At 37.4% G+C, this 26888-nt stretch overlaps 1 protein-coding gene across 2 annotated transcripts; it reads left to right on the forward strand.

The window, feature by feature from the left end:
* The first annotated feature begins 89 nt into the window (after positions 1-89).
* Positions 90-26172, forward strand: BORA (BORA aurora kinase A activator). Of its 2 annotated transcripts, none has more exons than XM_045201912.3 (12): positions 90-268; positions 1177-1342; positions 2975-3081; positions 6163-6208; positions 9463-9544; positions 12992-13057; positions 13614-13670; positions 14113-14309; positions 14879-15011; positions 17643-18253; positions 24583-24714; positions 25859-26172. In XM_045201912.3, the coding sequence occupies exons 2-12, from the start codon at positions 1193-1195 to the stop codon at positions 25952-25954; spliced, it is 1677 nt and encodes a 558-aa protein (XP_045057847.2). In that variant the 5' UTR covers positions 90-268; positions 1177-1192; the 3' UTR covers positions 25955-26172. The 2 variants fall into 2 exon arrangements, with proteins under 2 accessions (XP_045057847.2, XP_024422948.2); XM_024567180.4 differs by having other exon boundaries at positions 91-268; positions 14083-14309.
* Positions 26173-26888: the final 716 nt, after the last annotated feature.

A 26888-nucleotide genomic window follows, 5' to 3' on the forward strand; every position in this document is an offset into this window, starting at 1 on the left:
TTTTGAATTTGGAGCGTTGTTACTCAGCGCGGAATGTGAAGCGTGGAGTTGCCATTCGAAAGTGCTTCGCCGCCTCGATGCGATTGGCCGGTTCGCGGACAGCGGTACGACGCGATTGGCCAATCGACCGCAAGCCCGAGCCCGTGTTGGCCTAAGACAGCGCGGAAGCGGGGAGTTAAAGAGTCTGTGCCTGTTGTGGGAGCAGGCTTGGCCACTTCGGAACGCTGGAGTCGCCTTTGGGGGACTTCTTTTTTATACACACCATTAGGTACGTTCTTTATAGTTCCTGGCCCTTCCCCTGTCTCGAATTGGAGAGGTCCCTTTTCCCGGCTTCGGACCCGCGTGTCCGCCAGCCCCAGGATGTATGGGAGCACCGACAGAGTTTGCAGGAGTAGGTATCGAAGGGAGGGACACCGAGAAAGAGTAACTGCATGGGTTGGAGGTGACACGGAGTGAGTGTCCTGTGCTTTTCACCCAAGGAAGCCAGCTGCACTTCACCCTTCCAATAAGTGGAGACTTCTTTTTCTATAATTGTAGCCCTTTTCTACTGGAAGTAATGCAGCCTCGCCTTCTATCCTGGGGTTCTCAACGAAAGGAGGGTGTTTGAGGAGAGGCGACCGAAGGCGGTTAATTTCCTATCCTTAATCAGTCATACTTCCTTGGTGGCAGCTAATTTGCCAGAAAGGCACGCGTGCACAAGGTTTATCGTTTCTTGCCGCAAATAATTGTTTAATAAGTGCAGCTTGGTAAGGAAATTGCTAGGATGTCAGAAGGATGTCAAAGTGCTGAAAGACTTGATATAATGAACTAAAGATTAGAGGTATAAGTCCCCTAGCTGGAAGGAATTTTGTGCCTATTGTAACATTTAGTTACCTCGAAAGCAGACCTGAACTCATTCCCTTTGGTTAACTGGTACTTATAAGAAAGACACTTAAGTTCTCTCAGCTTGTTAATTCTATAAAATGATGTCACTAATACCCTTCTTTAGTTTTCAAGGTTATTTGGAGGATCATTTGAGAAAATACGTGATTTCTTTTGTAAACTATATAGAAAAAATCCAACAGCATTAGGTTTTGAGTTAATTTTTGTAATGATTGTTGAATACATTTTAATTGTCAAAATGAATGTCAGTGGAACTTAGTAGTTTCATTATATGTACTTATGATTTCTCTTTAGTTTTTTTCTCTGTGCTATGGGAGATGTCAAAGAACCAAAAATGCAAATAACACCGGAAACTCCAGGAAGGATCCCTGTTTTAAATCCTTTTGAAAGTCCTGGTGATTATTCTAATCTCCATGAACAAACTGTCTCCAGTCCTGTTTTTAAATCAACAAAATTACCAGTAAGTTACTTTTAACTAGTGTTTACAAATAATTTTAAATATAAATATCTACAAAGTAAGGGGTTGCCATGGAGCTTATATTACTTAAAATGTGCTTTTTTAATTATCATGTTCATTATAATCTAGTGGTTGGGTTGAAAAATAAGTTAGCTAGAAGATTTTTTTAAAGTTAGCATTCCACTTTTTTTATTTAATAAATAACATGTTAGCTTCCTGCAAGTGTGCTGTCTATAGTTGATGATGTATCTACCAATACCATATTAGAGAAGAAGCTATGTCATCTAATTGTCTATTCTCATTTATTCAGCAAACATTATTTGAAGGCTGCTATGTGTCAGGTACGGTGCTAGGCATAGAGGTTACACTGTGAACAAGTCAGGTCATTAGACACAAACTCTAAAGGAATTTACACTCTAATGCAGGTGTCAGCAAACTTTTTTCTGTCCAGAATCAGTCAGTAGATATTTAAGGCTTTGCTGTTACAACTACTCACCTGTGCTTGTATCACAAAAGCAGCCATAGGTGATATGTAAACGTATATACATGGCTGTGTCCCAATAGAGCTTTATTTATGGGCACCGAAACTTGAATTTCATGTAATTTTCAAGAGATACTAATATTCTTTTGGGTTTTTCAACCATTCGTAACTTGCAGATTGTATAATGGGATGGACAGGACTAAATTAGCAACTTCAAAAGAATATGATGTGTGCTATGACTAGTGGTTAAGCGGAAGGGTGCTATGGAAGGAAAAGTGCTCCTCTGGAGACTTGGGAAGGCTTATTTTTACTGTCACTGGCTACACTGGACAATTTCTTTTGAGGTCTGATCTTTAAATCTAGTGAATTTTCTAGAAAACTACAAATTGAGCGGTTGTTTATGCATTTATGCTACAAGTTCCTATCAGCCTGAAGCAGGTATGCATTAGAGGAAACTTTTAGCTACACAGTTTATATTAAGTCACTAATCCGACTTCATTTTTAATTGAATCATATTAAATCTTGTTTATGTACTAGTCATAATTACAAAAACAGAATGGAATGACTGCAAATTAATCCTCAAAGCCAGATATATGGCATGTTTGGTTTTTAAGCCTGAATTTGTCAAAAGTATATTCTGACTTACAGTTTACGATTTGGTTAAGAGTTTGCTTTTGTTAGATGGTTGAAAGAAAGGGGGCACTGGTTACCAATCATAGTAATTTTAAGGATCAACTGTTTTATGAGCTTTTGCAGGCACTTTTATAGTTAGGATTTTAATTGTAGTTCATTCTTATTGAAAGTAAATACTTTTGGTAACTAAGAGTTTTACCTTTACTTGGACATCACTAATGAGTGTTAATTGTAGAACTTCTACACCGTTAATAGTCTACTGTGATTTACCTATTATTATATAATTTTAAAAATCACCCAGAGACAAGATTGGATATTTGAAAAGAGATACATACAATCAACTCAATTAATTTAGTTTCTTTGACTACCACTTGCCATTAATTTTGTGGCAAAATGAAATTTAAAAATAAGAGGTATAAATATTATAAACATTCACATTATTTTTGAAGTTGACAATGGTTACCATTTTGATGAACTATTTCAGTTTGCTTTTACTCATAAGCTCACTTTCTCTTATCAAGACTCCAGGAAAATTTAGGTGGTCTATTGATCAACTAGCTGTAATAAATCCTGTAGAAATAGACCCAGAAGACATCCATCGTCAGGCCTTATACTTAAGTCGTTCTCGGTAAGTTTTCCCTTCTTACACCAAAGTGTAATAACATACTCTCACATGAAGAGAGAAGGAAATTCCAGAGTTGAGTATTTTTATATGTAATAATATAAGGGAGGGAAAATTGTAATACAGATTTATCTTATCTAAATGAAAAGTAAGTTCAAAGAACTACTCCCAGAAAGATCCCTCTGCCAACAGTTCCAAATCCGGGTAGGAGTCCCTCTTTCACAGATAACCTCTCCCTCTGCTACTCATGGGACAACTCTGCCTCTTCAGCACTTGGAAAAGGGAAGAGCATTTTGAAATTTGTACCTTTCTACATGACTGTGGCTTCTGCCATTGAATCATTTTGTTTTTGAGGGGTATATGGTAAAACAAAATACTGTTTCATTGCCACATGCATTAGGGAAGCCTAAAAATCCCCTTTCCACGTTAAGACACATTGAATGGAAGGGTATCTATTAGCAACAGACAGGGCTTTCATAGACTTCATCCAACTTTTTGACATAGGACATTTGGAGATCTGAGTTATATTGTCTTGAATCCAACCCAGTAATCATATTAGCCTTAACTTCTTTGTTGATGTATTCTGTAGGGTTCCAAGCACTAGTACGCCTCTGACTTATGCTGCTTAAAGAAGTCTCATGTAATGAGAGCATGGACTTTTTTGGTGGAACAGACCTAGTTTTTGATTACAAATTACTATGATTTTTTTTAAAGATTTTCTTTCTTTATTTTTAGAGAGAAGGGAAGGGAAAAGAGAAAGAGGGAGAGAAATATCAATGTGAGAGAGAAACATTGATCAGTTGCCTCTCACGCAGCCCCACTGGGGGCCTGACCTACAACCCAGGCACATTTCCAGACTGAGAATCAAACTGGCGACCTTTCAGTTTACAAGGATGACATCCAACCCACTGAGCCACACCAGTCAGGGCTGCAGTGGCCTGTAATTACAAATTATAGATAACAGTTTTGTTACTAGTCTGAGGGACTCTTGTTGTTTTCAGTTTCATAGTCTAATTTTTAACTTGAAGAAGTTGAATACTGGTATGATCAGCTTTTAATTTTTGGCCCTAAGATACATATGTTGTTTGTCCAAAACAATAGGTAATCTTTTATCTTTAGAATTTAGTCACAGAAAGATGTACACATGTTGAGACACTCTTGAAAATATTTGTCTGGCTTTTCTATCCCTTCCACTCTTGGCTTGGTAACTTGATGATCATTCATTCCGAATTAATTAAAGTCCATCCAAAAGGAATAGAATGGGGAATGAACATAAAAAGATTTCCACTTAAATCGAAATACTTTTGAAAGAGAAGGTAAAAAGAATATCTAAAAGCAAATGAGTCACAAATGAGACAGATTTTTTTATTTCATACAAACTATATGCTTTACTTTTCCTCTTTATATATTCAACCATGAAAAACTTATCTGTTAGGTCAAGAGAGATTCATTGAGCCCTGAGGCACTGAGAGGAACACTGAAGAAGTATGTGTAGGACTTTATTCCTACCCTCTAGAGTCCATAATTCCATTAACCAAAGTTGTGACACAACATTCCTATATTTACTAATAACCGACATATTGTCTGGGCACTTTTATGAATCTTGGTGTATATCAGTAGATATAGGGTAGGGGTAAGGAGTGGTTAAAGACCCTAATTTTAATTTAATTTACTAATGTAATTCAGTGAATAGTTATGGCTTCTACCAAGGTTAGTGAGTATAGTTTTAAAACAGGTTGATTCATTTCTTGCAATGATTTTGAATGTCTCTTCGTATCTAATCCAAGTTCCCTATATCAGTGCTTCCTGCCCTTTTCATGCCATGCTACACATAAAAAAAATAACTCTAAGGCATAGTGGTGTAAACAAATGAGTCTTTCCATACAGGAGGTCAGCAGTCCTCAACCTCTTCCCCTCTACGAATGCATTCCGGGCATACGTGTAACTTGTGTGCATCATGCTGGTGTTCTGTAATATACACATAATGCCAGGATACTGTACCCTATGAGAGTTCTTAGGACCTTGCATGATCTGGCCCTACAACATTTTGCCACGCTGATTTTCCATTTCAGGTCATTGGAGTCCCTCTGATGAAGCAGCAAAAAGTTTCTGAGTGAGGTGATGCTAGATCAGATCTTACTAACACTATGTGTTAGTGTTATTATATACCATCGTTTTGACCTGGTTATGTTCGTGGTGAGATGAAGAGAATTGAGTTATCCTCAAATGGCTGTTGTTTCAGCTGAGATACAGAGATTATCACTGAAGTCTTTCTCATAATTCCCTCATTTGAAAAATCCACTTGATTTTAGTTTCTGAAATGTGTGCATTATTACCTAAGCATTATTAAGCCATAAACATATATATATGAAAAGACTGAGAGGAAAAAAGTGTCTTACTAATTTATTGATGGAAGCAAATATTCTTTCCTGAAACAGATTAGAGTAATGGTCCTACAAGGCTAACTGCTGAGTCCTTTGGCAAGTATGTGCCTTGTGCCTGAGACCAGACATTTTATATTAAATAACACAGCTGATCAAATTTTGTAATTACAGTTGCATATTGTATCAAAGTGAAAAGATTCATTTGGACAAAGTTGTTTATTGCTGGTATTTCATAATTTATACTTTTGCCTATTTATTCAGCTAAGGGTGATAGTTTCTATTTCAAAGTAAGAGTTGATTCTAAAATTATGACTGATAAACTTTGTTATAATTGAAAATGAATTTTTAGATTTCTTTAGAATGAAATACTTATTTGTTGTGATTAAAGAATAAAGTTTATTCAGCTTCTATTATGTTGTTAATAGCAACTTTTAAATTATTACCAGTTTAAACCTCGTAAAAGCAAATATTATTCCCTTCAAACTGTGAATGGAGTAAGAGAGTGAAGCCTAACAGTGCAATGCTGAATATCTAAATAATATCATTAACTAAGTGTGATAAGATTCCAATTTTTCTTTTCAAATGAGTTTAACACTTGCCAGTTTTCAAAAGAAAGAAATTGTTTCTTTGAAAGGTTATTATTTTAAATGTTCAATCAGCTGAAATAATGGCCTGGTTATTTTTCTTCTTTATCTTTGTATAGAATAGATAAAGATGTGGAAGACAAAAGACAAAAAGCCATTGAAGAGGTAACTTAAAACTGTTACTGATCATTAAACCAGTGAAGCATCAATTTCACGTGCATGCCACCTCTTTTAGGAAGACTTCCTTCAAATCCTTTCCTGTCCTAGCTCCACACCAACCTGCCTGTCCCCAGCTGTGTGAGTGTCCCTCTGTGCTCCCGTAAGACCAATGTTTTCCACCTGTTCCAACACCTCTCATACTTACCTACTATTGTGATCGAGTTAGTGATTTTTCTCCCCTAGACTGAATTCTTTTTTGGCCAATATTGCGCTTCATTCATCTTTTCATTCTCAGGTCTAGCAAGTTTGTGCCTTCCTTGTGCCTTCAGAATATTGATTAGCACAAACTTGTGTTTCAAGTGCAGTTTAGGTAGAGGAAGTTGAATGGTTTTAGACCTTGAAAATCCAGATTGGCATTGGTAATGGTTTTCTCTTTTGATGTCGTTAATACCTTGGATTTTTAAGACAGTGTATTTCATGAAATAAGATGTCTCAGTGATAAGTAGAAAAGGTGTTTTACAAATACAGAGGTTTTTTTTAAATACAAATTACGAGCTAAGCTTTTCATTTTTGTTTCTTTGCTGAGCTCTTTTTAGAGTGCAAATAAGGGCTATCTATCTAGTTATGTTCTCAAAGTCTACATGCCATGGCAACATTTCTTATTTTCCTTTTTCCCTCGCTAGCCCTCTCTACCCACCTCTATTCCTTAGCTATATGTGGCTCTTCTGCGCCCCAAAAGACTTAAGCTACGGCCTGTTCAGAGATCAGGCCCCTTCTGTCCTTATTTTTTCAGTGGTGGCGATGTCACCTTGTCTTTAAGATACAGCCTATTTCTTCAAAAATCATTTCATATGCTTTACTCCAACCCTTATCTACTTAATCTACCTTGTAATTCAAAATGTTCATTCTGATCCAATCACTTGATTGCTCCTCAGTAGAATATTCTCAGACTCTTTCCCATTTCCCAACATTTTGGAAAATATGCTTTCTTTTTAGAATCTTCAACTTTAAAAGGAAATTCAGCTGAAGACTAAGAAAATGAAATCAGAGTGAACATTAGGGTCAATGTATCAACCAACTTAAGTTTTTTCATATACATATTTAAAACAGAATATACAGTGAAAACAAAAAAGTTCAAACTGCGAAAAATATCAGATGAAAACCAGGAGCCTCTTGTTCTCCCATCCTACTTCTATAAGTAACTACTGTAACATTTATACTGTCATTAATTTTATGCATGTAATAGCACATGTCCTTTAAATGCAGGGTCCGGCAGAAGTAAGGCCTGCTTGAGTGTGGTTAGGAGGGTAATAATATGGGTGTGATAATTTATCATTTCAATTTGAGCATTTCACCTAAAATGTCATATAGTACGCTTGAGTGTGATACTGTTATGTTACAGAATCACGTGCTTACAATTTGTAATAGAAGGTTTTGTAATAAAAAAGGGGCATTGTTTGTGGTGGACCCTGTATTTTACACATGTAGGATCATCGTCCTCATACTCCTTTGCATCTTAATTTTTCTCTGATTTTTTTATTATCAGCACACACCAATTTTAGTAATACCATAGTATTCCATTGTATGAATGTATCATAACCTAACTCAGCCCCTATTGATATTTGTTTAGGTTGTGTTCGGTGTTTTTCTATCACAAATAATGCTTCAGTGAACACCCTTGTACGTATATCTTTGTATAATTGAAATGGACTTGCTAAGTCAGAGGCTTTGTGTTTTCAGCTTTGGTAAATCTTGCCACCTTGCCCTCCCAAAGGGTGGTACCAGTTTTTATCCCAACTGTATTATGATACTTCCTGTTTCCTCAAATCTGCAGTACTGGTTGTTTTCAACCTTTTAACTTGTGCTACTCTTACTACTTTAAGATTTTATCTGATTATTTGGATTTGTATATCTTTCATTTTGAGTGAACTTGTGCATGGCTTCGTAATTTTAGGGGTCCTTTCTGTTTTTTTCTGGGATTATCTGTATCATAATCTTTGCCCCTCCCCCATTTTGCATCTTTTCCTCATGCATTCATAGGTAGTTTAGTCAAGGAAATTGGTTCTTTGTTATAGGTATAGCAAAATACAAAGAGAATGTTTTGAGTTGCCCCCAAAACAAAAAGGGAAGGAGAGAATATAGTATTAGGCTTAACTTTATATCTAGAATGAAAGAGGAAGACATGTATCCAAATGGTGTGTCTCCATTTGAATATACGGTGGTGTGCTTGTGTAACAGCTGGCTGTGTGGTTGTGGGAAGAACATGAGTTTTAGTGATTGCTGCTACTTATGATGGAAGTATTCCAACTATGGCCAAGTTTAAGTTACTCTCGTTCCATCACCGAATAGGAAAAGAACTGCAGTGGTACACCATTATATACAGGAGTTCCACCATGCAGATCAAAAGACATCACCTCAAGCGTAGATATTGAGAACGTAGTAAAATAAGGAGCAAGTGGTGATTTTGAGTATTTATTACCTGTATTTTAATATAATTTATTATAAACATAAGATTTTATTTTTTAATTTGAAAATATTAATATACATTTGATTTTCTTTTCTTTTAGGGAAAAAACAGGACAAACCACTAAAATTACATCACAAATAACAGAAATAATATTTCTTTAGGTTATATTACCATCTAGAGCTAGCCAGCATTGAACATACTAATAACTTTGGTCCCAATTTCTTTTGCAATATTTAACACTGTTTGTTTTAAATTAAATTTATTGGGACAACATTGCCTAATAAGATCGTATGTTTCAAGTGCACATTACTATGATTCAGATTTGCTTGCAGCTTATTTTATTTTTAATGTTAGCTTTGCATATAATTCCTGAAAATTTAATAATTAGATCTTGAGAGCCAGTACAAGGAGCTCCAGCACACCGCTCAACTAGCTTACTTGTATATGTCTATCTCCATTTATTCCATCCTCTCTTAATCCTCCCTTTTGTCATTCTCCCTCAAAAAAAAGTTGGGGAAGAGATCATAAATATATTTTCTATATTTAATGCCCTTAGCTTAATATGCAAGTTTCAAATTTAAGTGGTTGATTTGAAGTATTAAGATTTCTCTTTATATATATTTTAAATTTCTTCCATTTCACCTTAGGTCATTTGTGCTTTTAAGTATTAAAATTTTTAATTATAACTTGTAAGTCAGAATATAATATTTCTGATGGTTATTTGAAATTAACACAGGTACTTTTTATGTTTGAGGGGAATTTATGTCTAACTGTATGACTTTAATCTTACTAGTTTTTCACTAAGGATGTCATCGTACCCTCTCCTTGGACTGATCATGAAGGGAAACAGCTTTCAGAGTATCATTCCAGTAAATGTGAGTGTACAAAAAAAAACCTTTGAATAAAAATCATAAAATTATAAAACTCCATGAACGTGAAGCGACATACAGTGAAGTGTTAGTTTCCCTGGTTTGGTAAGGAGCTTGCTATAATTTAAATTTCTGGATACCATAGGATTTAACTATTTAAGGGTTAGAATTCAAAGTCTGACTTAAATGTACTGAATTTGGGATTTTGGGCCATTCTATTCTGAATTTAACTTTTTCTTCAAGACCATAGCAAATATCACTTACAATGATAGTGATGGAGGATCTGTAGATGCAGAAATAGTTGGTACTGAATATAGAGCTGAGAGTTGGTACTGACTTCTGCAGGGATTTTGAAGGTTAATTTTTTGCTGATTTCTTATAAAAGTAGAGGAAGGATGGACGCTTGACCTCTGGGACAGTGTAATGCAGCTGATTATCTGCAAAATTAATAAGCAAATTTAAGGGCATGCCAGTAATTTTTCAAATATTTTTTTTTACCTCCAGGAAATAGTTACCTTATATCTGCTCTCACTATCCTTTGGGTTGTAAAGCAGTGTTCAAATGTTACTTTGGGTATATGCATCCCTCATTTCAGTGGGTTCGCCCCCTCTTCTACATAGTATGTGTTAAGTATGATCTAAGGATAAGGGAATTTTTGTTCCATTCTTTATCAAAACCACAACAATAATGGGTGAAACGGATTGAGCACTTTCCGTGTGCTGGGACAGTGCTAAGTGATTTCAGTAATTCCTTACAACAGTTTATATGAGGTAAGTGCTATTATTACCCCCATTTTATTGGTGAGAAAACCTAGTTTTAAAAAGGTTACAACACCTGTTTCAGGATTACAGATATGATCAAAGTAAAGGAACCTGGATTCGAAACTAGGCATCTTCAGTTCAGACTCTGTATTCTCAGCCATTACAAGCTATGATAGTGGATGTAGACCTCCTGCTACTTACTATAAAACAGAAAGGGTGACTTGATCAATGATTCAATCTCTTTAGACTTCGGTTTTATTTATTTGTAAAATAAAGGGATTGGACTACACAGTTGTCTTTAGTGTCCCTCCCAGCTCTAAAATTCTACATCTAAGTTGATCTTTTTTTTTTAAAGATTTTATTTATTTATTTTTAGAGAGTGGGGAAGGGAGGGAGAAAGAGAAACATCCAGGTATGAGAGATACATCTATCAGTTGCCTCTCACATGCCCCCAGCTGGGGACCTGGCCCACAACCCAGGCAAGTGCCCTCACTGGGAATGGAACTGGTGACCTTTCAGTTCACAGGCCAGCACTTAATCCATTGAGCCACACCAGCCAGGGCTCCAGGGTGACATTTTCATAGACACTACGTTTTTCCCCAAACTTCTTTAGTTTTTTATTTTTGAAGAGGTGAATTGACCTTCTTATGTGATCTTTTTAATAAAATAATTTTATATATTGAGTATCCTGTGTTAGTTACAGTGATACAAGATCAAGAAGATGTGAAAAATATGATAGCCTCTGTGACGTGCTGATCTAATCCAGCCCATGACGCTCCAGTGCAGCAGTTAGGAGGGGGGCTCCACGGCTGCACTGTCCAGTGTGGTGTTGGGAGACAGTTCTCTGTGTCTCACACTTCTGCACAGGAAGTGAGGAGTGTTACAGATAGGCTTGTTCCCACCCTGTCTTTTCAAGGACGTTTGAAGTATGAATGTCCTTGGAAGACAGAGATAGTGAATCCCTCCAGAGCAGGGAGTAGGTTTCGTGTCTTCCTCTGGAGTAGGTTTGCTCACAGCTTATAAAAAATAGGATTTCCCACAAATTGGCAGTTACAAAATAATCACGAGGCTGTAAAGTACAGCATAGGAAATACAGTCAATAACATCGTAATAACTGTGTTGTATCTGGAGACTATTAGACTTATTAGGGGGTCACTTCATAAATATCTAGCCAGTATGCTGTACATCTGAAACTAATATATGTTGAATGGCAGCTGTAATTGAAAAAAAAGAATGGGATTTTCCAAGTTTAGGGTTCCTCAGCTGTGATGAAAACCCACTGTGTGTGCCTCATCCACCTGGGCTTCATGTCACCTCCTTGGGACTTAGGGGCGAAGGGAACTGACGTGGAACATGAAGCTTCTGCTGCCTGCCGTGCTGGGAACAGTGAAGTTCTGTGTCTTGGCCCACAAGTCCCATGTCTTCAGCCTCCTTGGAACGTTGACACGGTAACTTGTCATCGTGCAAGGAGGGTGAAATCTCAGACCATTCCCAGTTCTTCACGAATGGTAGCCACTAGCCAAATGTGGCTTTTTAAACTTCAATACATTTAAATGGTAAGTTTAGATTGTCACATTATTCACATTTCATGTTTAAGGTATTTGGATTCTAACCTAAAAACCAAGGACGTTACAGGGTTTTCAGCCATGGAGTGCCTTGTTGGCATTTGCCTTATAGAAGAAGGTCACACCGCCTACAGCAAAAAAAGGCATTTGAATCTAGAATTGTATTTTTTACCAATACTGATAGTATTTAAGAGGAGACTTTAACTTGTTTACCCACCCACCCACTTACTCATTCATCCATTTACTTATTTAGGTTTCTTAGGTTACTGGGATTTATTCTATTACTGTATTTTAAGCTTTCTGGGATGTTTTTGGCCTCCTTGCTTTTTCTTTCTTTTCATTGTTTTTTTAACCTGGTGATTTTCAAGTTATAAAGCTTAATATTTAGTTATTAACTTTCAATTTTTTTAAAAATTATTTGCTGCTATATTTTGACTCCTGTTGTGAAAAAAAAGGACTTGCATTTATTTATCGAATTTTAGGTTTTTTTCAAAATGATCTGGCAGTTTATTTCAGACAATTTAAACCCTTTTCAAAAACATTGAGCAGCCACACTTTCCTTCAGGTATTACTGTATTTTGCCGTGTATGATGCTCACCCATGTCTTTGGCCCAAACTTTCAAGGGAAAAAAATCTTTTGTTTTAATTTTTCAATTCAATTATTTATTTATTTATATTTAGATACTTATTTTTTGTATTATAAAGGAATTTTAGCATTTATTTATGAACATATTACGGTACAAGAAATTTTATGTAACAATTACAAAACACAAGAACAGGTACAAGGTATTTGAGGTACTACCACATATAATGCACATCCTTATCTTTCCCTCAAAATTTTGGGCAGAAAGTGCATGTTATACACAGCAAATACAATAGTTGGTGCCTCCTTATCTGCTATACAGTAATACTCCTTTGAGTTTATGTCTGTGTTCCCTCAAAATTAAAAAAGATAAACTTAACAGAAATATGCCACCTTATGTACTTACATATGCAGACATTGGTTTTTAAAATGTAAAATAAAAGTTTCCACTTGGTTCTTTTTTTTTTTCACTGTGGAAAAAGTAACCCCTAAAGTAGATGAAGAATATATAAAGTGTAAGATTTTTACTTAAAATGTTTTACAGATATTAATGTAAATAATGAATCTCTAATTGGAAGAAAGCTGACCATCCATTCTGAGAAAAGCAATGGTGAGTATGAGTATATTCTGAAGAAATGTATGTTCCACATTAAGATACATTTAATTTTAAATTCAGTTTATGTAGTGACACTTTACTCTGGAATTGAAATTGTTTACTTTTGATTAATGACCTATATGGGAGCTGACTTTTAAAAATAATTAGAATAGATACATCAAGCCATGTTTTAAAAATAGCAACAGTATGTTGTTTGGTGTTTTTGGTTCAAAGCGTAGAAATTACTTTTTAGTTTTGAAAATCTTTTTTTTAATTTGTTAATATTAGGAAATTTATCCCCAAATGTGGGTTGACTTCTTTTTTTATTCAAATGCCAGCAGAATAACCAGGAGTTAATTTGAGCCATTAACAGTTTATATCAGTGCTGGAAAGTATGGGAAACCACTTACAGGAAGGTAACATGTTATGCGAAACAATCCTTAAATGAAATAATTGAGTTCGGCTGGAACATCATGGGGAGGTGTTTGATTGGGAAGCACATGGTAGCTTGTATGTAATATGCTTGTGTTGATTTATCCGTGCTTGTATTTTTTTATCTGCTTGTTTCCAGCTGCATGTCAGACATTGCTGTCTCTTCCTGTGGATTTTAATATAGAAAATGTATTACGTAAGCATTGTATTTATTTAAACCTTTCATAACTTAAAAGGTTATGTTTTAATGGCTTTTTGTAAATGGAAACAGTGCTTCTTTCTAAAGAAGTCGGGGAACTAGTTTGAAATTTCTCTCTCCTTTTTTTTTAACTTGGCCTAAATTAGCCTTTTTATCATAGTGAGCTTTTCTATAGACATAAACTATTTATTCAAACACCGTACTGGTGTTACTTATAATAATAATGAAGCACTCAGAAAAGAAGGAATAATTTCAGATTTTAAACATCACATGCGTTGTTAAACTTTGCTCTATTGAAACCAATTCAAACATACAGTATATGGTGGTTTTGAAAAAATCATATAACTGAAGTCTAATTGCTCTTCAAAATGACTAGCTTTGCCTTTTGTTCTGTTAACATTAAATGTAGGTGACTATTTTAGAGCTGATGATTTTGCAGATCAATCTCCTGGAAACCTTAGTTCTTCATCCCTCAGAAGAAAGCTATTTTTAGATGGCAATGGAAGTATCTCTGACTCCTTACCTCCAGCTTCTCCCAGAAGTCTTGCCAGTAGTGCTCCAACATCACTTGAGGTTTTCTATTCAATAGACTTATCTCCTGTGCAGTGTAGGAGTCCTGTGCAGACACCAAGTTCGGTAAGAAGTGTATTAAAAAGTGACTGGTTAGTTTCTTATGGATATAATTGGACCTTGGTGCCCATATTACACTTGAGAAATAGTTGCCTTTTAGGGTTTATATTTCATAAGGATTATATTGGTTCACATTTTCGTTATTCAGGAATGATTTTGGTTAGACTGTACAATTTTGCATGTAGAAATATATGGGATAACCAAATTTATCATGTGTCTCAAGGGATTTCAGTGTAATTTGCTCACTGAATTATGTTAAGATTTTCAGTATGACACAACAGGATCGGCATTGATGAAGTAATTTAATTAAAATTTTTCATGGACAGCTGCTTAGTATGAAATACAGTGTTTTGTTTAAACACAGTGCATTTATATCTTATATTGACCAACATACGCTGTTTCACAATTTTTGTAACAGTTTTCTAAGCTGTTCTTGTTACAAGATGACTTGACTTGGCATCTTTACTTTGGGGAGATCAAAGTTTATATGACCTACTTTATAAATGTGTTTTGAAGATGAAAATAAAGGTTGAGGAAGAGAACTGTGTATTTTTATGTATTTGTTTTTATCATAGGGGCAGTTTTCTTCTAGCCCTATTCAGGGTAGTGCAAAAAAATACAGTTTGGGAAGTATAACCAATCCTTCACCTATTTCTTCACCTACTTTCTCACCAATTGCGTTTCAAATAGGAAAAGCACCTCTCTCAGGTATGTCTCCTAACATAATACCTAATTTAAATTTTTTTATCAATTTTTGTTATTATAGGGGCTCTTTTTAGCTTGTTCTAACCTTTTAAAATTTAGAAACATTTTTTTTTACCAAAAAAAATTTACCTGTAAAAACAGATTCTTGGCAAAGTTGTACTCTAGTGTTAAATACAGGTAATTTGATTAGCAGTATTTATATCAATCATTCTCATAAAGGGAATCAAAGAAAGGTGGCAATTTTAGAGATAAGTTGGCTTGGGGTATGCTTTGGTTTTGCTTCTGAACTGTAGGTTCACACGTTGGTAATCAGATTTCATATTTTGTGAACATGCATTTGTTTGAGTAGGGTTTCTAAAGCAAATATAGCATGGGGAAATTTACATATTTCACTTTGCAATATATCAGTTTCTCAAAACCTATTTATAGTAAAGAAAAGCAGAAAACTGAAAATGGTATTTTTTGTTAGTCTTTCTGTGTGTGTGTGTCTGTACATATACACACAGGGTTACATACACACACATACAGACACAGTTCTCTATCCTACTTTCTTTACAAAGCATTTTATTATGAGTATTTTTCATAGGTCATTCAAGTTGTTTATTATTGTCCATAACCATGAATTTGAATCAGTATGTAATATTCCATTTCATGGATGTATTACTTGTTTTCAACTGTTGGTTAACATTCAAATTGTTTCTAATTTTTTAGAATCACGTAACTAATGATTATCCTTATATATACATTGTGTTATCTGTATTTATACTCTTGGTTAAATTGTCAGAAATGGAATCATTTGGCCAAAAGGGGTGAATATTTTTAAGGTTTGATGAATTTTGTCAAATTTGCTTCATGAAAGGTTGCACCAATTGAAATTTTCATCAATGGTGTACAAGAAAGTCAGTTTCTCCCCATCCAGAAACACTGGTATTATCATTGTTTTTGAAGTTTGTTACTTTGGTGCATTACAAAAAGGTCTCTTACTGCTTTAATTTTTCTATCTTTGATTATTATGACAATGAATTCTTTCTGAAGATGGCTATTTATTTTGGGATGGGGATTATTACTAAGGTGAAATTTCCCAGTGAATGTTTTTGGACCTCATTTGACAACAAGTGGCTGGAAGCACAGAAAACCAAACTGTGGATAAGAAGGGCAACTGCATCTCATATATCTACAGCTGCTAATGTGTAGCTGTCCCCTGATATTTCCAGTATCTTCTTTGCGTATGAACAGTGTTGTTATAATAGCAGTATGCTTGTGAGGAAATAATTCTCAGGGAGTATTTTGTTTAATTTAAAAAGGTAAAGTGCCACAGGAATTATTTTGGGAGAACCTCGTCTTACTTACTGAGACACATTCGTTTGGTTACTGGACTTTTTTTTCACTACAGTTTATGTTCAATATTATTACGTATTAGTTTCAGGTATACAGCATAGTGGTTGGACAGTCATATACTTGACAAAGTGTTCCCCCCAATATTTCCAGTACCCACCTGGCACCATACGTAGTAATTTATTCCCCATGCTGTGATTTACATCCCTGTGACTGTTTTGTTGCTACCAATCTGCACTTCTCAATCCCTTCACCTTTTTCACCTAGTCCCCCAACCCCTCTCCACTCTGGCAACCATCACTCTGTTCTCTGTATCTGTGAGACTGTTTCCGTCCTGTTTTTTCATTCAAATTGTTCTTTACATTCCACATGTAAGTGAGATGATATGGTATTTGTCTTTCTCTGACTGGTTTATTTTACTTAGCATAACACCCTCTAGGTTCACCCATGCTGTCACAAATGATAAGATTTCATTCTTTTTATGGCCAGGTAATATTCCACTGTACATATGTACCACAGCTTTTTTTATTCACTCATCTGTTGCTTGGCACTTGGGTTACTTCCATGTCTTGGCGGTTTGTTTATAACAAAACAAAAAGACAACCTACTGAATGGGAGAAGATACTTGCCAATGATACATCCAATATTGGGGTTAAAATTTAAAATTTATAAAGAGCTCATATAACTCAATACCAAAAAGATGATGTTTTTATCCAATTAAAACATGGGCAGAGGACCTGAATAGACACACTTCTCCAAAGAGGACATACAGATGGTCAGTAGACATGAAAATATGCTCAATGTCACTAAACAGCATAGAAATGAATACTAGAACCACAATAAAATATCACCGTACACCTGTCAGAATGGCTGTCATCAGTAAATCAACAGATAGCAAGTGTTGATGAGGATGTGGAGAAAAGGGGATCCTCATGCACTGTTGGTGGGAATGCAGCTTGGTGCAGCCACTATGGAAAACACTATGAAGTTTCCTCAAAAAATTAAAAATGGAACTGCCTATGACCCAGCAATTCCACTTCTGGGAATATCCGAAGAAACCCAAAACACTATTTGAAAGAATATATGCACCCCCATGTTCATTGCAGCTTTATTTACAATAGCCAAGATATGGAACCAGCCCATTTGCTACTGTTTTTAACAACAACATTTCACTTCAGTAAACAACACAACTGCTAATAGTAATCTATTTTTTTCTGCCATGAAACATGATTACCATTTAGGAATGGCTTTTCCATTTTTATGATTTTACCATTTAATTTTTCCCTCCCAATCTTTTAGAACAAAGGAAGATTACTTTTCATTCTCCTGATGCATCATCTGGAATAAATGCTAATGGAATTAGTAATCCATGTATCAGAAGTCCTTATATAGATGGCTGCTCACCTATTAAAAATTGGTCTCCTATGAGACTTGAGATGTATAGAGATGGTACTCAGTATCAGACCTCACTGATTCGAATACCTTTTACCCTTGAGACTCACAGTGAAGATGAAGAAAACAAAGCGAATACTCCTTCCACAGACACCTCATCAGCCGCCATGGACACTGCTGGAGGCCACCTGCAGCAGGTGGATAGTGCTACTTCTCCACATGGCACACGTTTAGTAGTGACCTCCCTGTCTGTCACACAGACTCAGTCCAGTGCTTCTGCAGAGGTCCTAGCACTGCTGCAGGATGTTGAGAGTGAGAAGGAGAACAACACTGTGGACATGGTTGATCCTGTAGAGACAGCAGATGAGAACACTTGGATTAAGGAGCCGGTGGATAATGGAAGTTTGCCCATGGCTGATTCTGTGAGTGGGATCGCCTTCAGTATTGAAAACTCTCATATGTGTATGTCACCTCTTGCCGAAAGCAGTGTCATTCCGTGTGAAAGCAGTAACACTCAGGTACGTGTTAATATTCTGTAGTCCTCTACTTGCTCTCTCGGTGTTCGCTAGCCTTTCTCTTCTAAGATTATGGTAAGAAAGAAAATGCATTAAATGTGAGGACCTTGGCATTATATAAATTTTTTAAAAAATACCAACACTGGGTTGATATCAAGAGGGTTATTTTCTTGTGATTTGGACTCGTGATGCATGTTTAATATTCATATTAACTGATATTTGTTTGGAGTAGGAAAAGATGAGAGCATAAAAAAGACCAAGCAGCTCAGCTCCGTTTTTGCAGACTTCAGAGTCAGACAGCTTCTCATGATTCATCTCTCTTTCATGTGGAGCTAGTGCCAAAGGAATTCGGTTTCCTGTATAGCATTTGTATTCTGAAAATACAGTCGTTTGGGGTTTTCCTTTTTATTTAGGGAGAAAAACAACTGAGCTTAGAGCACTTCTGTGAGGGTTTTTTTTTTTTGCTTTTCTGTTTTAAAATGTGTCTCCGTAACCAACATTTCCAATTTTGCAATGTCTGTCAGTGGGAAAGCGTGATTCATTTGACAGATGGACCTCCTAGCCAGCACTTACTTTCAGAAAGACATTGGTTCCATTAAGTGCCATATTCTTTGAGCTGAGAATTTTGAAAGAACTTTAAAATAGTCAGAACAGCAGTTCTTACCTGCCATTTTGCAGTAACAATAACGTTTAGGTACTTCTTACTATATGCCTGCTGTAGTTCTGAACACTTTGCATGTGTCAGTTTGTCTAATCTGCCCAACAGTCCTGTGAAATAGGTGTTCTATTATTAACACCCTCTTACTGATGAGCAAACTGAGGGCCAGAGAGGTTAAGTAAATTGCCTCTTCGGCTAGTGAGTAGTAGAGCCAAGACTTGGATTCTGGCCGTCTGGCTGTAGTGTCCATGCTCTTCAGTCCAAGTCTGTACTGACTTCATGACATGCCTAACACTCACCCTGTGCTCCAGTGTGCCGGCACTCTTCGTTCCTCTCTCACCCCCCCCTCTAATGCTCTAGTGCTGTCCGTTTGGGCCTGCTAATGTGTGGAATGCACGGAGGGATTCTAAGTGACCCCAAATTAAATACAGTCTTTTGCTCATATTTTCATGCCCATATTGTATATCCTGACTTCTAGAATATTGCTCAAAACAAAAGCAAAAGAAAACCCCACTAGACTTGCTTTTACGAATTTAGCTTCTAAATTTGTTTCCTAAATGTGAAAGCACATACAGTCAAACTTGGCTTTAAAGGGATTGTGAACTCCTTTTTCTCACTATATTTATAGCTTTTCACAGCATTTACAGAAGAATTACAGAATACTTTCACTGAACTACACCTCAGTCACCCTCCCCATTGGAAGCCTATATCACTACTGAATTGCCGTCTCCTCTGTGTGGACCTCAGTACCTGCAGGGGTATTTCAGTCCATTTGGGGACTTCTAATACCATTCATTATGAGTCTTTTCCTTGTATTGAGCTAAAATGTGGTTCTGTGATAGCTACCAAACAGTTTCACTTTTACCCTTTGGGCCATATGATAATAATGCTTACTTTTTGCAGATCATTTTGTAATAGTTTAAAAACATTTTCGTACATTCTTATTTTCCTACTACAGAGGTAGCTTGCAAACTCAAAGGTAGCCATATTTTCCCAGGACCTTTGACTTGCTTTATTCTCATGGGTGGACACCCGTGTATTGTACACACTATCATCCAGGAATGCCTTCACCGTACTAGGAATTCCTTTACCTCTCCTGTGCTCTGTATTGTTTTCTATATCCCCTCCTCTCTTTCCTGGTTTATTTCTCACTTCACTGGAACACAGCTTTTGGTAGCTTTCCAAAGAAGAGTACATTGTTCAAGCTACTGCATGTCCGATCATGTGTTCTTTATTCTGTCACATTGGAGAGTTGGGAAATATTGTCCTTGAGACTTTGAAGACACAGTGTCATCGATTCTGTTCAGTATTGCTGGTGAGAGGCCTGAAACCACTGTAATACTTAATCTTTCGTGTATGATCTCTTCTTACCCCCCTTCCTGGGAGTGCGGGATCTTTGTCCGCAGTATTCTGAAATTTCAGTGAGTCTTTGTTGTGGGTTCTCATCATTTGTCCTGGGTACCCAGAGGGCCCTTATGATTAGCAAGCTCATGACCTTCTCTTCTTGGCTCTTTTCTTGAATAATATCAGATTTCTCCTATTATTTTACTGTTTTCTCTGGAATGCCTATTGATTCTCCAGTTTTGGAAAACTTTTTTACTATATTTTTTATCTCCTTTCTTCAATTTTATATAATAACTCTTCTGAATTTTAGGGTTTTTATGTTTGTTTTGGTAGTAATTTAAAAATGTATAGCATGGCTGGCAAAGGTTGCGTGGTCTGGCCTTCTCCTTGCTTTCCAGCCTCCTTTTGTTCCCTCCTGCTCTTTGTTTCAGTCACCTGGCTTTCCAGAGTTGTCAATACCATGCTCCCTCTTGTCGGAGAACCGTTGCACACAGTGTGGGATTCCACCTCACTTTACCTGCTTAGCCTGCTTATTTTTTAGTTCACAACTTAATGGTCGTGTCATCAAAGGAGCCTTCCCAGGTCACGTTGGCCAAGCCAGGCTCATTATTACGTGCTTTCCTGATTCCATGGACATTTTGCATTCTTGCCAGTCAGACTATTAATCCAGCGATCATGTGTTTTTGTTTATCCCAGAAGATAATTTGTTTTATCGCAGAAAATTTTAAAAAGCTTGGCATGCTAGAGTTACTCATTAAATATTTGTGGAATGAAAGCTGAATGAATGCATAGTCAAGTTCAACCAGAAGGACATACAAAGTAGGAACTGCAGTCCAGGGTTTGGAATCCCGAGAAGCAATAGACGGAGTGGAAAAGGAAGCAGAGTCTCCGAAAGGGACTGAGGACTGGCCAGAGGGGGCAGAGTGTCATGAGATATTTTAAGAAGGAAAGAATACTTAGTAGACACACCTGTATTTACTTACTGCTCTTCATGGATATTTCATTTTTTACAAATTGAAGGCAAGACCCTCCATCAGCAGAAAGATGGCAACTCGCTTTATTGCGATGCTCACTTTTTTGCAGTGGTCTGGAAGCAGACCTGCAATACCCTTGATGTATACCTGTGCCCTCAAAATAAAAGCAAGGGCTACAGGGCTCGAAAAGTGGCTGTTGGATTAATAGCAGAAGTAATTTGGTGAGTGAGCGACCTCAGGGTGGAGAGGTAAAAGGTAAATGGAAAGAAGGTAAAGTAATGAAAAAATATGTAGAAAACTCTCAGAAGACCTTAGATTTATGACAGTTAGTGGAGAACATTAAAGTCCAAGGTCTTTTGTTTCTTTTTTTTTTACTTTGGTTTTACTTTAGATGGGAGAAACTAGCCTATTTGAGTGAATATGAAAGGGACGAGAGTAAAAAGAACAAAGAAAACTAGGAACTAGGCAGGATGATTGTTCATACTAGGTATCAGTTATATGTCCTTTTCAAGTACCAGACACCAGACCAAGTATCTTCGGGTCAGAATGTAACCCTCTTGATAACTTACACCGGATGCAGTAGATGTCATCTGTGAAACGGCGATTCATTTTATACATGAGGGAGCCACAGTGTGCAGGATGGGACGGCATCTAGGGCTCTGGTAGGAGGATTGGCAGAGGTAGCCCTTGCACTTCTATGGAAAACAGAGGGCAGAGAGCAAGGATTGGTGTGAGTGCGAGGATTTCTAGCTGGGACCGAGGTGGGAGGCTGGCATGGCTTTAAAGAACCTGGGGAACGTGGGCGTGGGGAGACACAAACTGCAGATTTCAGTTTCTTTCCCAGCAGTTAGTTTTATAAATTTAAGAAAGTAACTTCTTTGAGCTTGTTTCCTCTTTAGAAAGTGGGAATGATAATCGGATTATAGGACACCATGATCGTTTTGATTAGAGTTTATGTGAGCAAACTAGCAGCGCGGGTTTTCAATTATTGGTGGGAGACGGAGTCCCTTCTGAAAAGTAGCGAGCAAGCGGGGCAGGCGTGAGGCCGAGAGCCATGAGGGAAGGGCTGGAGTGCCGAAGCCAGGCTTCAAGGACACATTGTAAGCCACCGTTGTCAGCTGTGAACCTGGAAGGTTTTTAAAGAGCCACATCTGATTTATGTGGGAGAAAAATAAATTTAGTAACACTGTGTAGGATGCCTGGCAGTAGAGACAGCACTGAAAGGCAACTGGAAGAATAGAAACGTTAGAATCAGAACTAAATTTGAATTAAAGTTGTTTACGGGCTGTGGGGTCTTAAGGCAGGTTCCTTTTGACAGTGAGTAGAGCGTGACTTTTTAATCTTTTTGAGCACCTCATCCTTCCCAGCTTTCACACGACACCAGCGCCTGCCTCTTTGTCTGTGGGGAGTAAGGAGATGATTTGTGTTGTCTGGCTGGTACATCGGACATCAGTAGTAGTCTAGGAGAGAGCCAGTGGTCAGCCACCGTCTTAAGGGCTGCCCATCGATCCTTTTCTTCCTCCAGGGTGGGAGAAACGCTTACATGCCTGACTTACTCTCTACTGTACTGTTAACTTTTCCCTTAATATAGTCAGTTACGTATTTATGTATAGTCAGTTTTGAGTTATGGAAGCCGGTTGTTTGGCACTGGCAAATAATAAAAGGAAGAGTAATTGGCAGATTCTCTGGAGGCAATCTGATAATCACATTTTTTACCAAAGAGCTGCTGAATGTTAGCGGCACAGGGTGTTTCCCCTGGGATGTAATAAAAGATTCTTTTATTACACGTCACAAGGGTTTTTTTCAAATGGAACATGACTCCATCGTGAACACATACACACCCTTTCCTGAGAACTGGAAACATCTTTCTTAAGATGATAGAATGCACTCTCTAGGCTAGTCTGATGTGTGTGACGGCGGCACAGGTATACACCTTTTCCTTCCCTCTGCCCAGTTTGCAAAAAAGGACTTAATGAATCCACATAGAGTTTGCGTTGCTTGGTGCTCAGCACTGTGCAGGTAAATGCAGCATGTGTAGTGGATGGGAACTGGGGACCCTCAGTCTTTGCTACCGCACTCTGCCTGGCCTTGTGAAAGTCAACCTTTCTGAGCACTAGCATCCTCATCTGTGCAGTTAATAGGGACGTAGTAAGGAGAAAATAAGAATAGTATGATACTGAGTGCCATATAGAGGGCCCTGCACTTTCTTAGGTGCTCAATAAACATGGGGGGGACACCCCCCAAAATGAAATTTATTTATAAAAAATTGTGTATTTATTCTTACATGTTTAAACTTCATTCACCTTCAAAGTGCTCTCCATTTGATGCAATACACCTCATCCTGACATTTTTTTCAACTGCTCAAAACAATTTTTGAACTCATCAGTTTTGATGCCTTTTAGTGCTTCATTTTTTGTTCACGTCTTCCTTGTCAGCAAAACATTCTCTTTGAGGACTTTTTTTTATCCGGGGAAACAAAAAAAAGTTGTTCAGGGTGAGATCAGGTGAATAGGGAGGGTAGGGCACGAGGGGTCATGTCATTTTTGGTCAAAAACTGCTGAATCCCAGCGTGGTGTGGACAGGGGCACTTTTAAATCACCCATCATGAAATGGGCAAACATGTTGAGACTTCTAAAAAAATTCACTGAAGGCGAACACAGCCTCTCACAAGGCCAGGTGGTACGATGATACAGTTGGGTTCCTAGAATACTCACCTAGCAGGGGTAGCCTGTACTACAGGGGGCCTGCCCTCCAGAAGATAATTCCAGGGTTTTTTTGGGGTTCCCCCTATGTACAAAAATGGAAGTTTGCCACAATCCCATTTTTTCTTTTGCTCTCTTGGGTGTAATGTATACTGGAATGCTACAATTTCAATGAAATGAAAAGTTGAACAGAGAAAGGGAGGAGGTAATAAAGCGAAGGGGAAGGAGACGGAAAGAGAAACGTGGTTGTTTCACTTATTTATGCATTCATTAGTTGGTTCTTGTAGGTGCCCTAACTAGGGATCGAACCTGCAACCTTGGCATATTGGAACAATGCTCTAACCATCTGAGCTACCCAGCCAGGGCTGAAGAACCCGTTCTATGTAGAATTACCTTTTATGTTTATATATTACTTACAAATTTCATTCAATATGATCAATATTAAATATTATAGTTTTCGGTTGTGAATGATAGTGATTTACTTAAATATTTAAACTTTATATTATATGAATCAGATTTTATGAGTATATAAAATATTTTATAAATATTATATGAATTTACTTAAACATTAAAGCTCCTCAAAATAAATTTTGTGGCTAAGTGGAGTTGTTTGCAGTGTTATCCTTGTGTGTTCTCCCCCCGCTCGCCCGTCAGATGGACAGTGGCTATCACACACAGACGTGTGGAAGCAATATTATGGATACGGTTGGAGCGGAGAGTTACTGCAAAGAAAGTGATGCACAAGCCTTGGAAGTTGAGACCAAACCTCAGGTTTTTAATACAAAGGTATGGAAAAAACAGAAAGGTTATAATGTGCTTGTAGGTTATAAGTGTTCACTAAATGTGACTTTTTTGCTTTTTTCCCCTTCATTTTGCTTAAAATTTTTGTTAACTATTGTATTTATACCTCGTTCCTCAGGTCATTTAAAAGCAGGTGGTGATTTTTAAATGGAAACACTGTTTTCCTAACTCTTCTGCTATGAGAGTAAAAGAAGAGGTCGGAGAGGGAGTCTGTCCTGCTTTGGAACTGGTACTTGTAGTCAGTTCCCTAAAACTAAAAGGGAATGGGAAGTAGGGGGTGCCAAAGAGGAGAGTCAGAGGTTTTTGCCCCTAATGTTGTTTCAAAGCTAAACATGAAGAATTTTGATTATCAAAGAGCGCAGTAGTACAACTGAGAGGCAGCACATCCAATTAAGAACACTAAGGTAAGGGCTCTTAAAATCCAAAAGCCTTTACACACTTTTGGATGCTGAATGAGAATACATACCATATATAATTTATACAAAAATATATTGTTCATGACATTTACTGAACTTTCTAGGTAGGATGGTTATAACTGTATGTTCACCTGTGAAGAAACCCATCATAACTTCAGGCACTATCAGGAGAATCTTTAACTTTTTTAATAACTTTTTAAGATTTTATTTTTAGGGAGAGGGGAAGGGAGGCAGAGAGGGAGCAACACTGATCAGTTGTCTCTCACACAACCCCAGCCGGAGACCTGGCCTGCAACCCAGGCATGCGCTCTGACCAGGAATTGAACTGGCGACCTTTTGCTTTATGGGACGACGCTCAACCAACTGAGCTGTGCCAGTCAGGGCAAGAGAATCTTTAATTTTTTGTATGCCGATGTATTAATGAACACAGTAACTATCAGCAAATGTGCTGCTGAACCTAACTCCCCAGAGGAGAGTAAGATTTAAGACAGAGCACTCCTTATTTTCTTTCCCTTTCCCCCATTTTGTCATGAGATGGGGCTGTAGCTGTTCATTTGAAAGATACAGGAAGCACATTTTGATACTAAATATGGATTGGTAAAAATCCCTATCCCCACTGTCCCTTTAGAATCTGCATCAGGTTTTTAAAAGTTCTAATAGTTGCTTCCTCAGATTGTCCTATTTAAACTGAACATAAGGTATTCTCTTCACAGCTAAACCACACGACCCAGAGGTGCTGGATGAAAACAGCAAACACTCGGTGCAGCAGTCCACAGAATTCCTCTCTCGGAACCAAAGACTACTGCTGAAGAGCTCCTCACGGATTTTTTTATGCACAGGATTAATAATGTGACCATGATTGGGGAAAAATTGCTTCAAATAACATGCTTCACTTTTCTTTCCCTCCTTAATGTGAAAAATCAAGGGCTTAAATTGTGACACAGGGACAACAGAAAAGCACCGGAAACTTTCAACAAGTTGCTGACGTACAAGTTTATTTTTGGTCAATAAATATTTTTGTACTCACCTTGAGTGATGTGTTTTACAATAAAAAAAACTTGAGCGAGGACTTGGCGCCTGTCCTTACAGGGTGGGGGAACTGCTTATTGGCCTTACAGAGAGCACTGTGTGTAGCAGTTCCGGGAACACGTGGAACTGTGCAAGTGCCGTTTTATTTGATGGAAAAGTATGTGAATATACAGATGAATTTAAATTTATAAACTCTGTGAAAGATTATCTGATTTAGATATAAAACATTTAATCAAAGAGGTAGGATGGAGGTTAGGCAGGTTTCCAAAATTTTTCATTCTTGGACTCTGTTTATTTCCATGTAGAAATCCTAGTTCCAGTGGTAACTGGCCTAGTGACTACTTTAAAAACTGTGACTACTAAAAAAGGTTGTAGTAACACCACCTTTATATTATGTATTGTTTTTATTAGTTGGGTAGACCGGGATGCCCAGGGTGTTTGTCCATCTCTGGGATAAATACACCCTTCCCAGCTCAAACCTGGCTAGGGCGAGGAGTGAGAACACGGCAGCACCAGGACAAACAGCAGGGACTGGGTGACAACGGGGTTCCCACGGGGCTTCAGACCTGCGAGGGCATGGCTGGGCAGAACTTACATTCATGTGGGGAGTAGACGGGGTATTTAAGTTTGGGGGGGATACTCTTTACCTTTGGAAAATTTAGTCATATTTACAAATCACTTTTTAAAAACTGATTCATAAAGGAGTAATAATTC

Source organism: Desmodus rotundus, chromosome 13, assembly GCF_022682495.2.
Source record: "Desmodus rotundus isolate HL8 chromosome 13, HLdesRot8A.1, whole genome shotgun sequence".
NCBI lineage: Eukaryota > Metazoa > Chordata > Mammalia > Chiroptera > Phyllostomidae > Desmodus > Desmodus rotundus.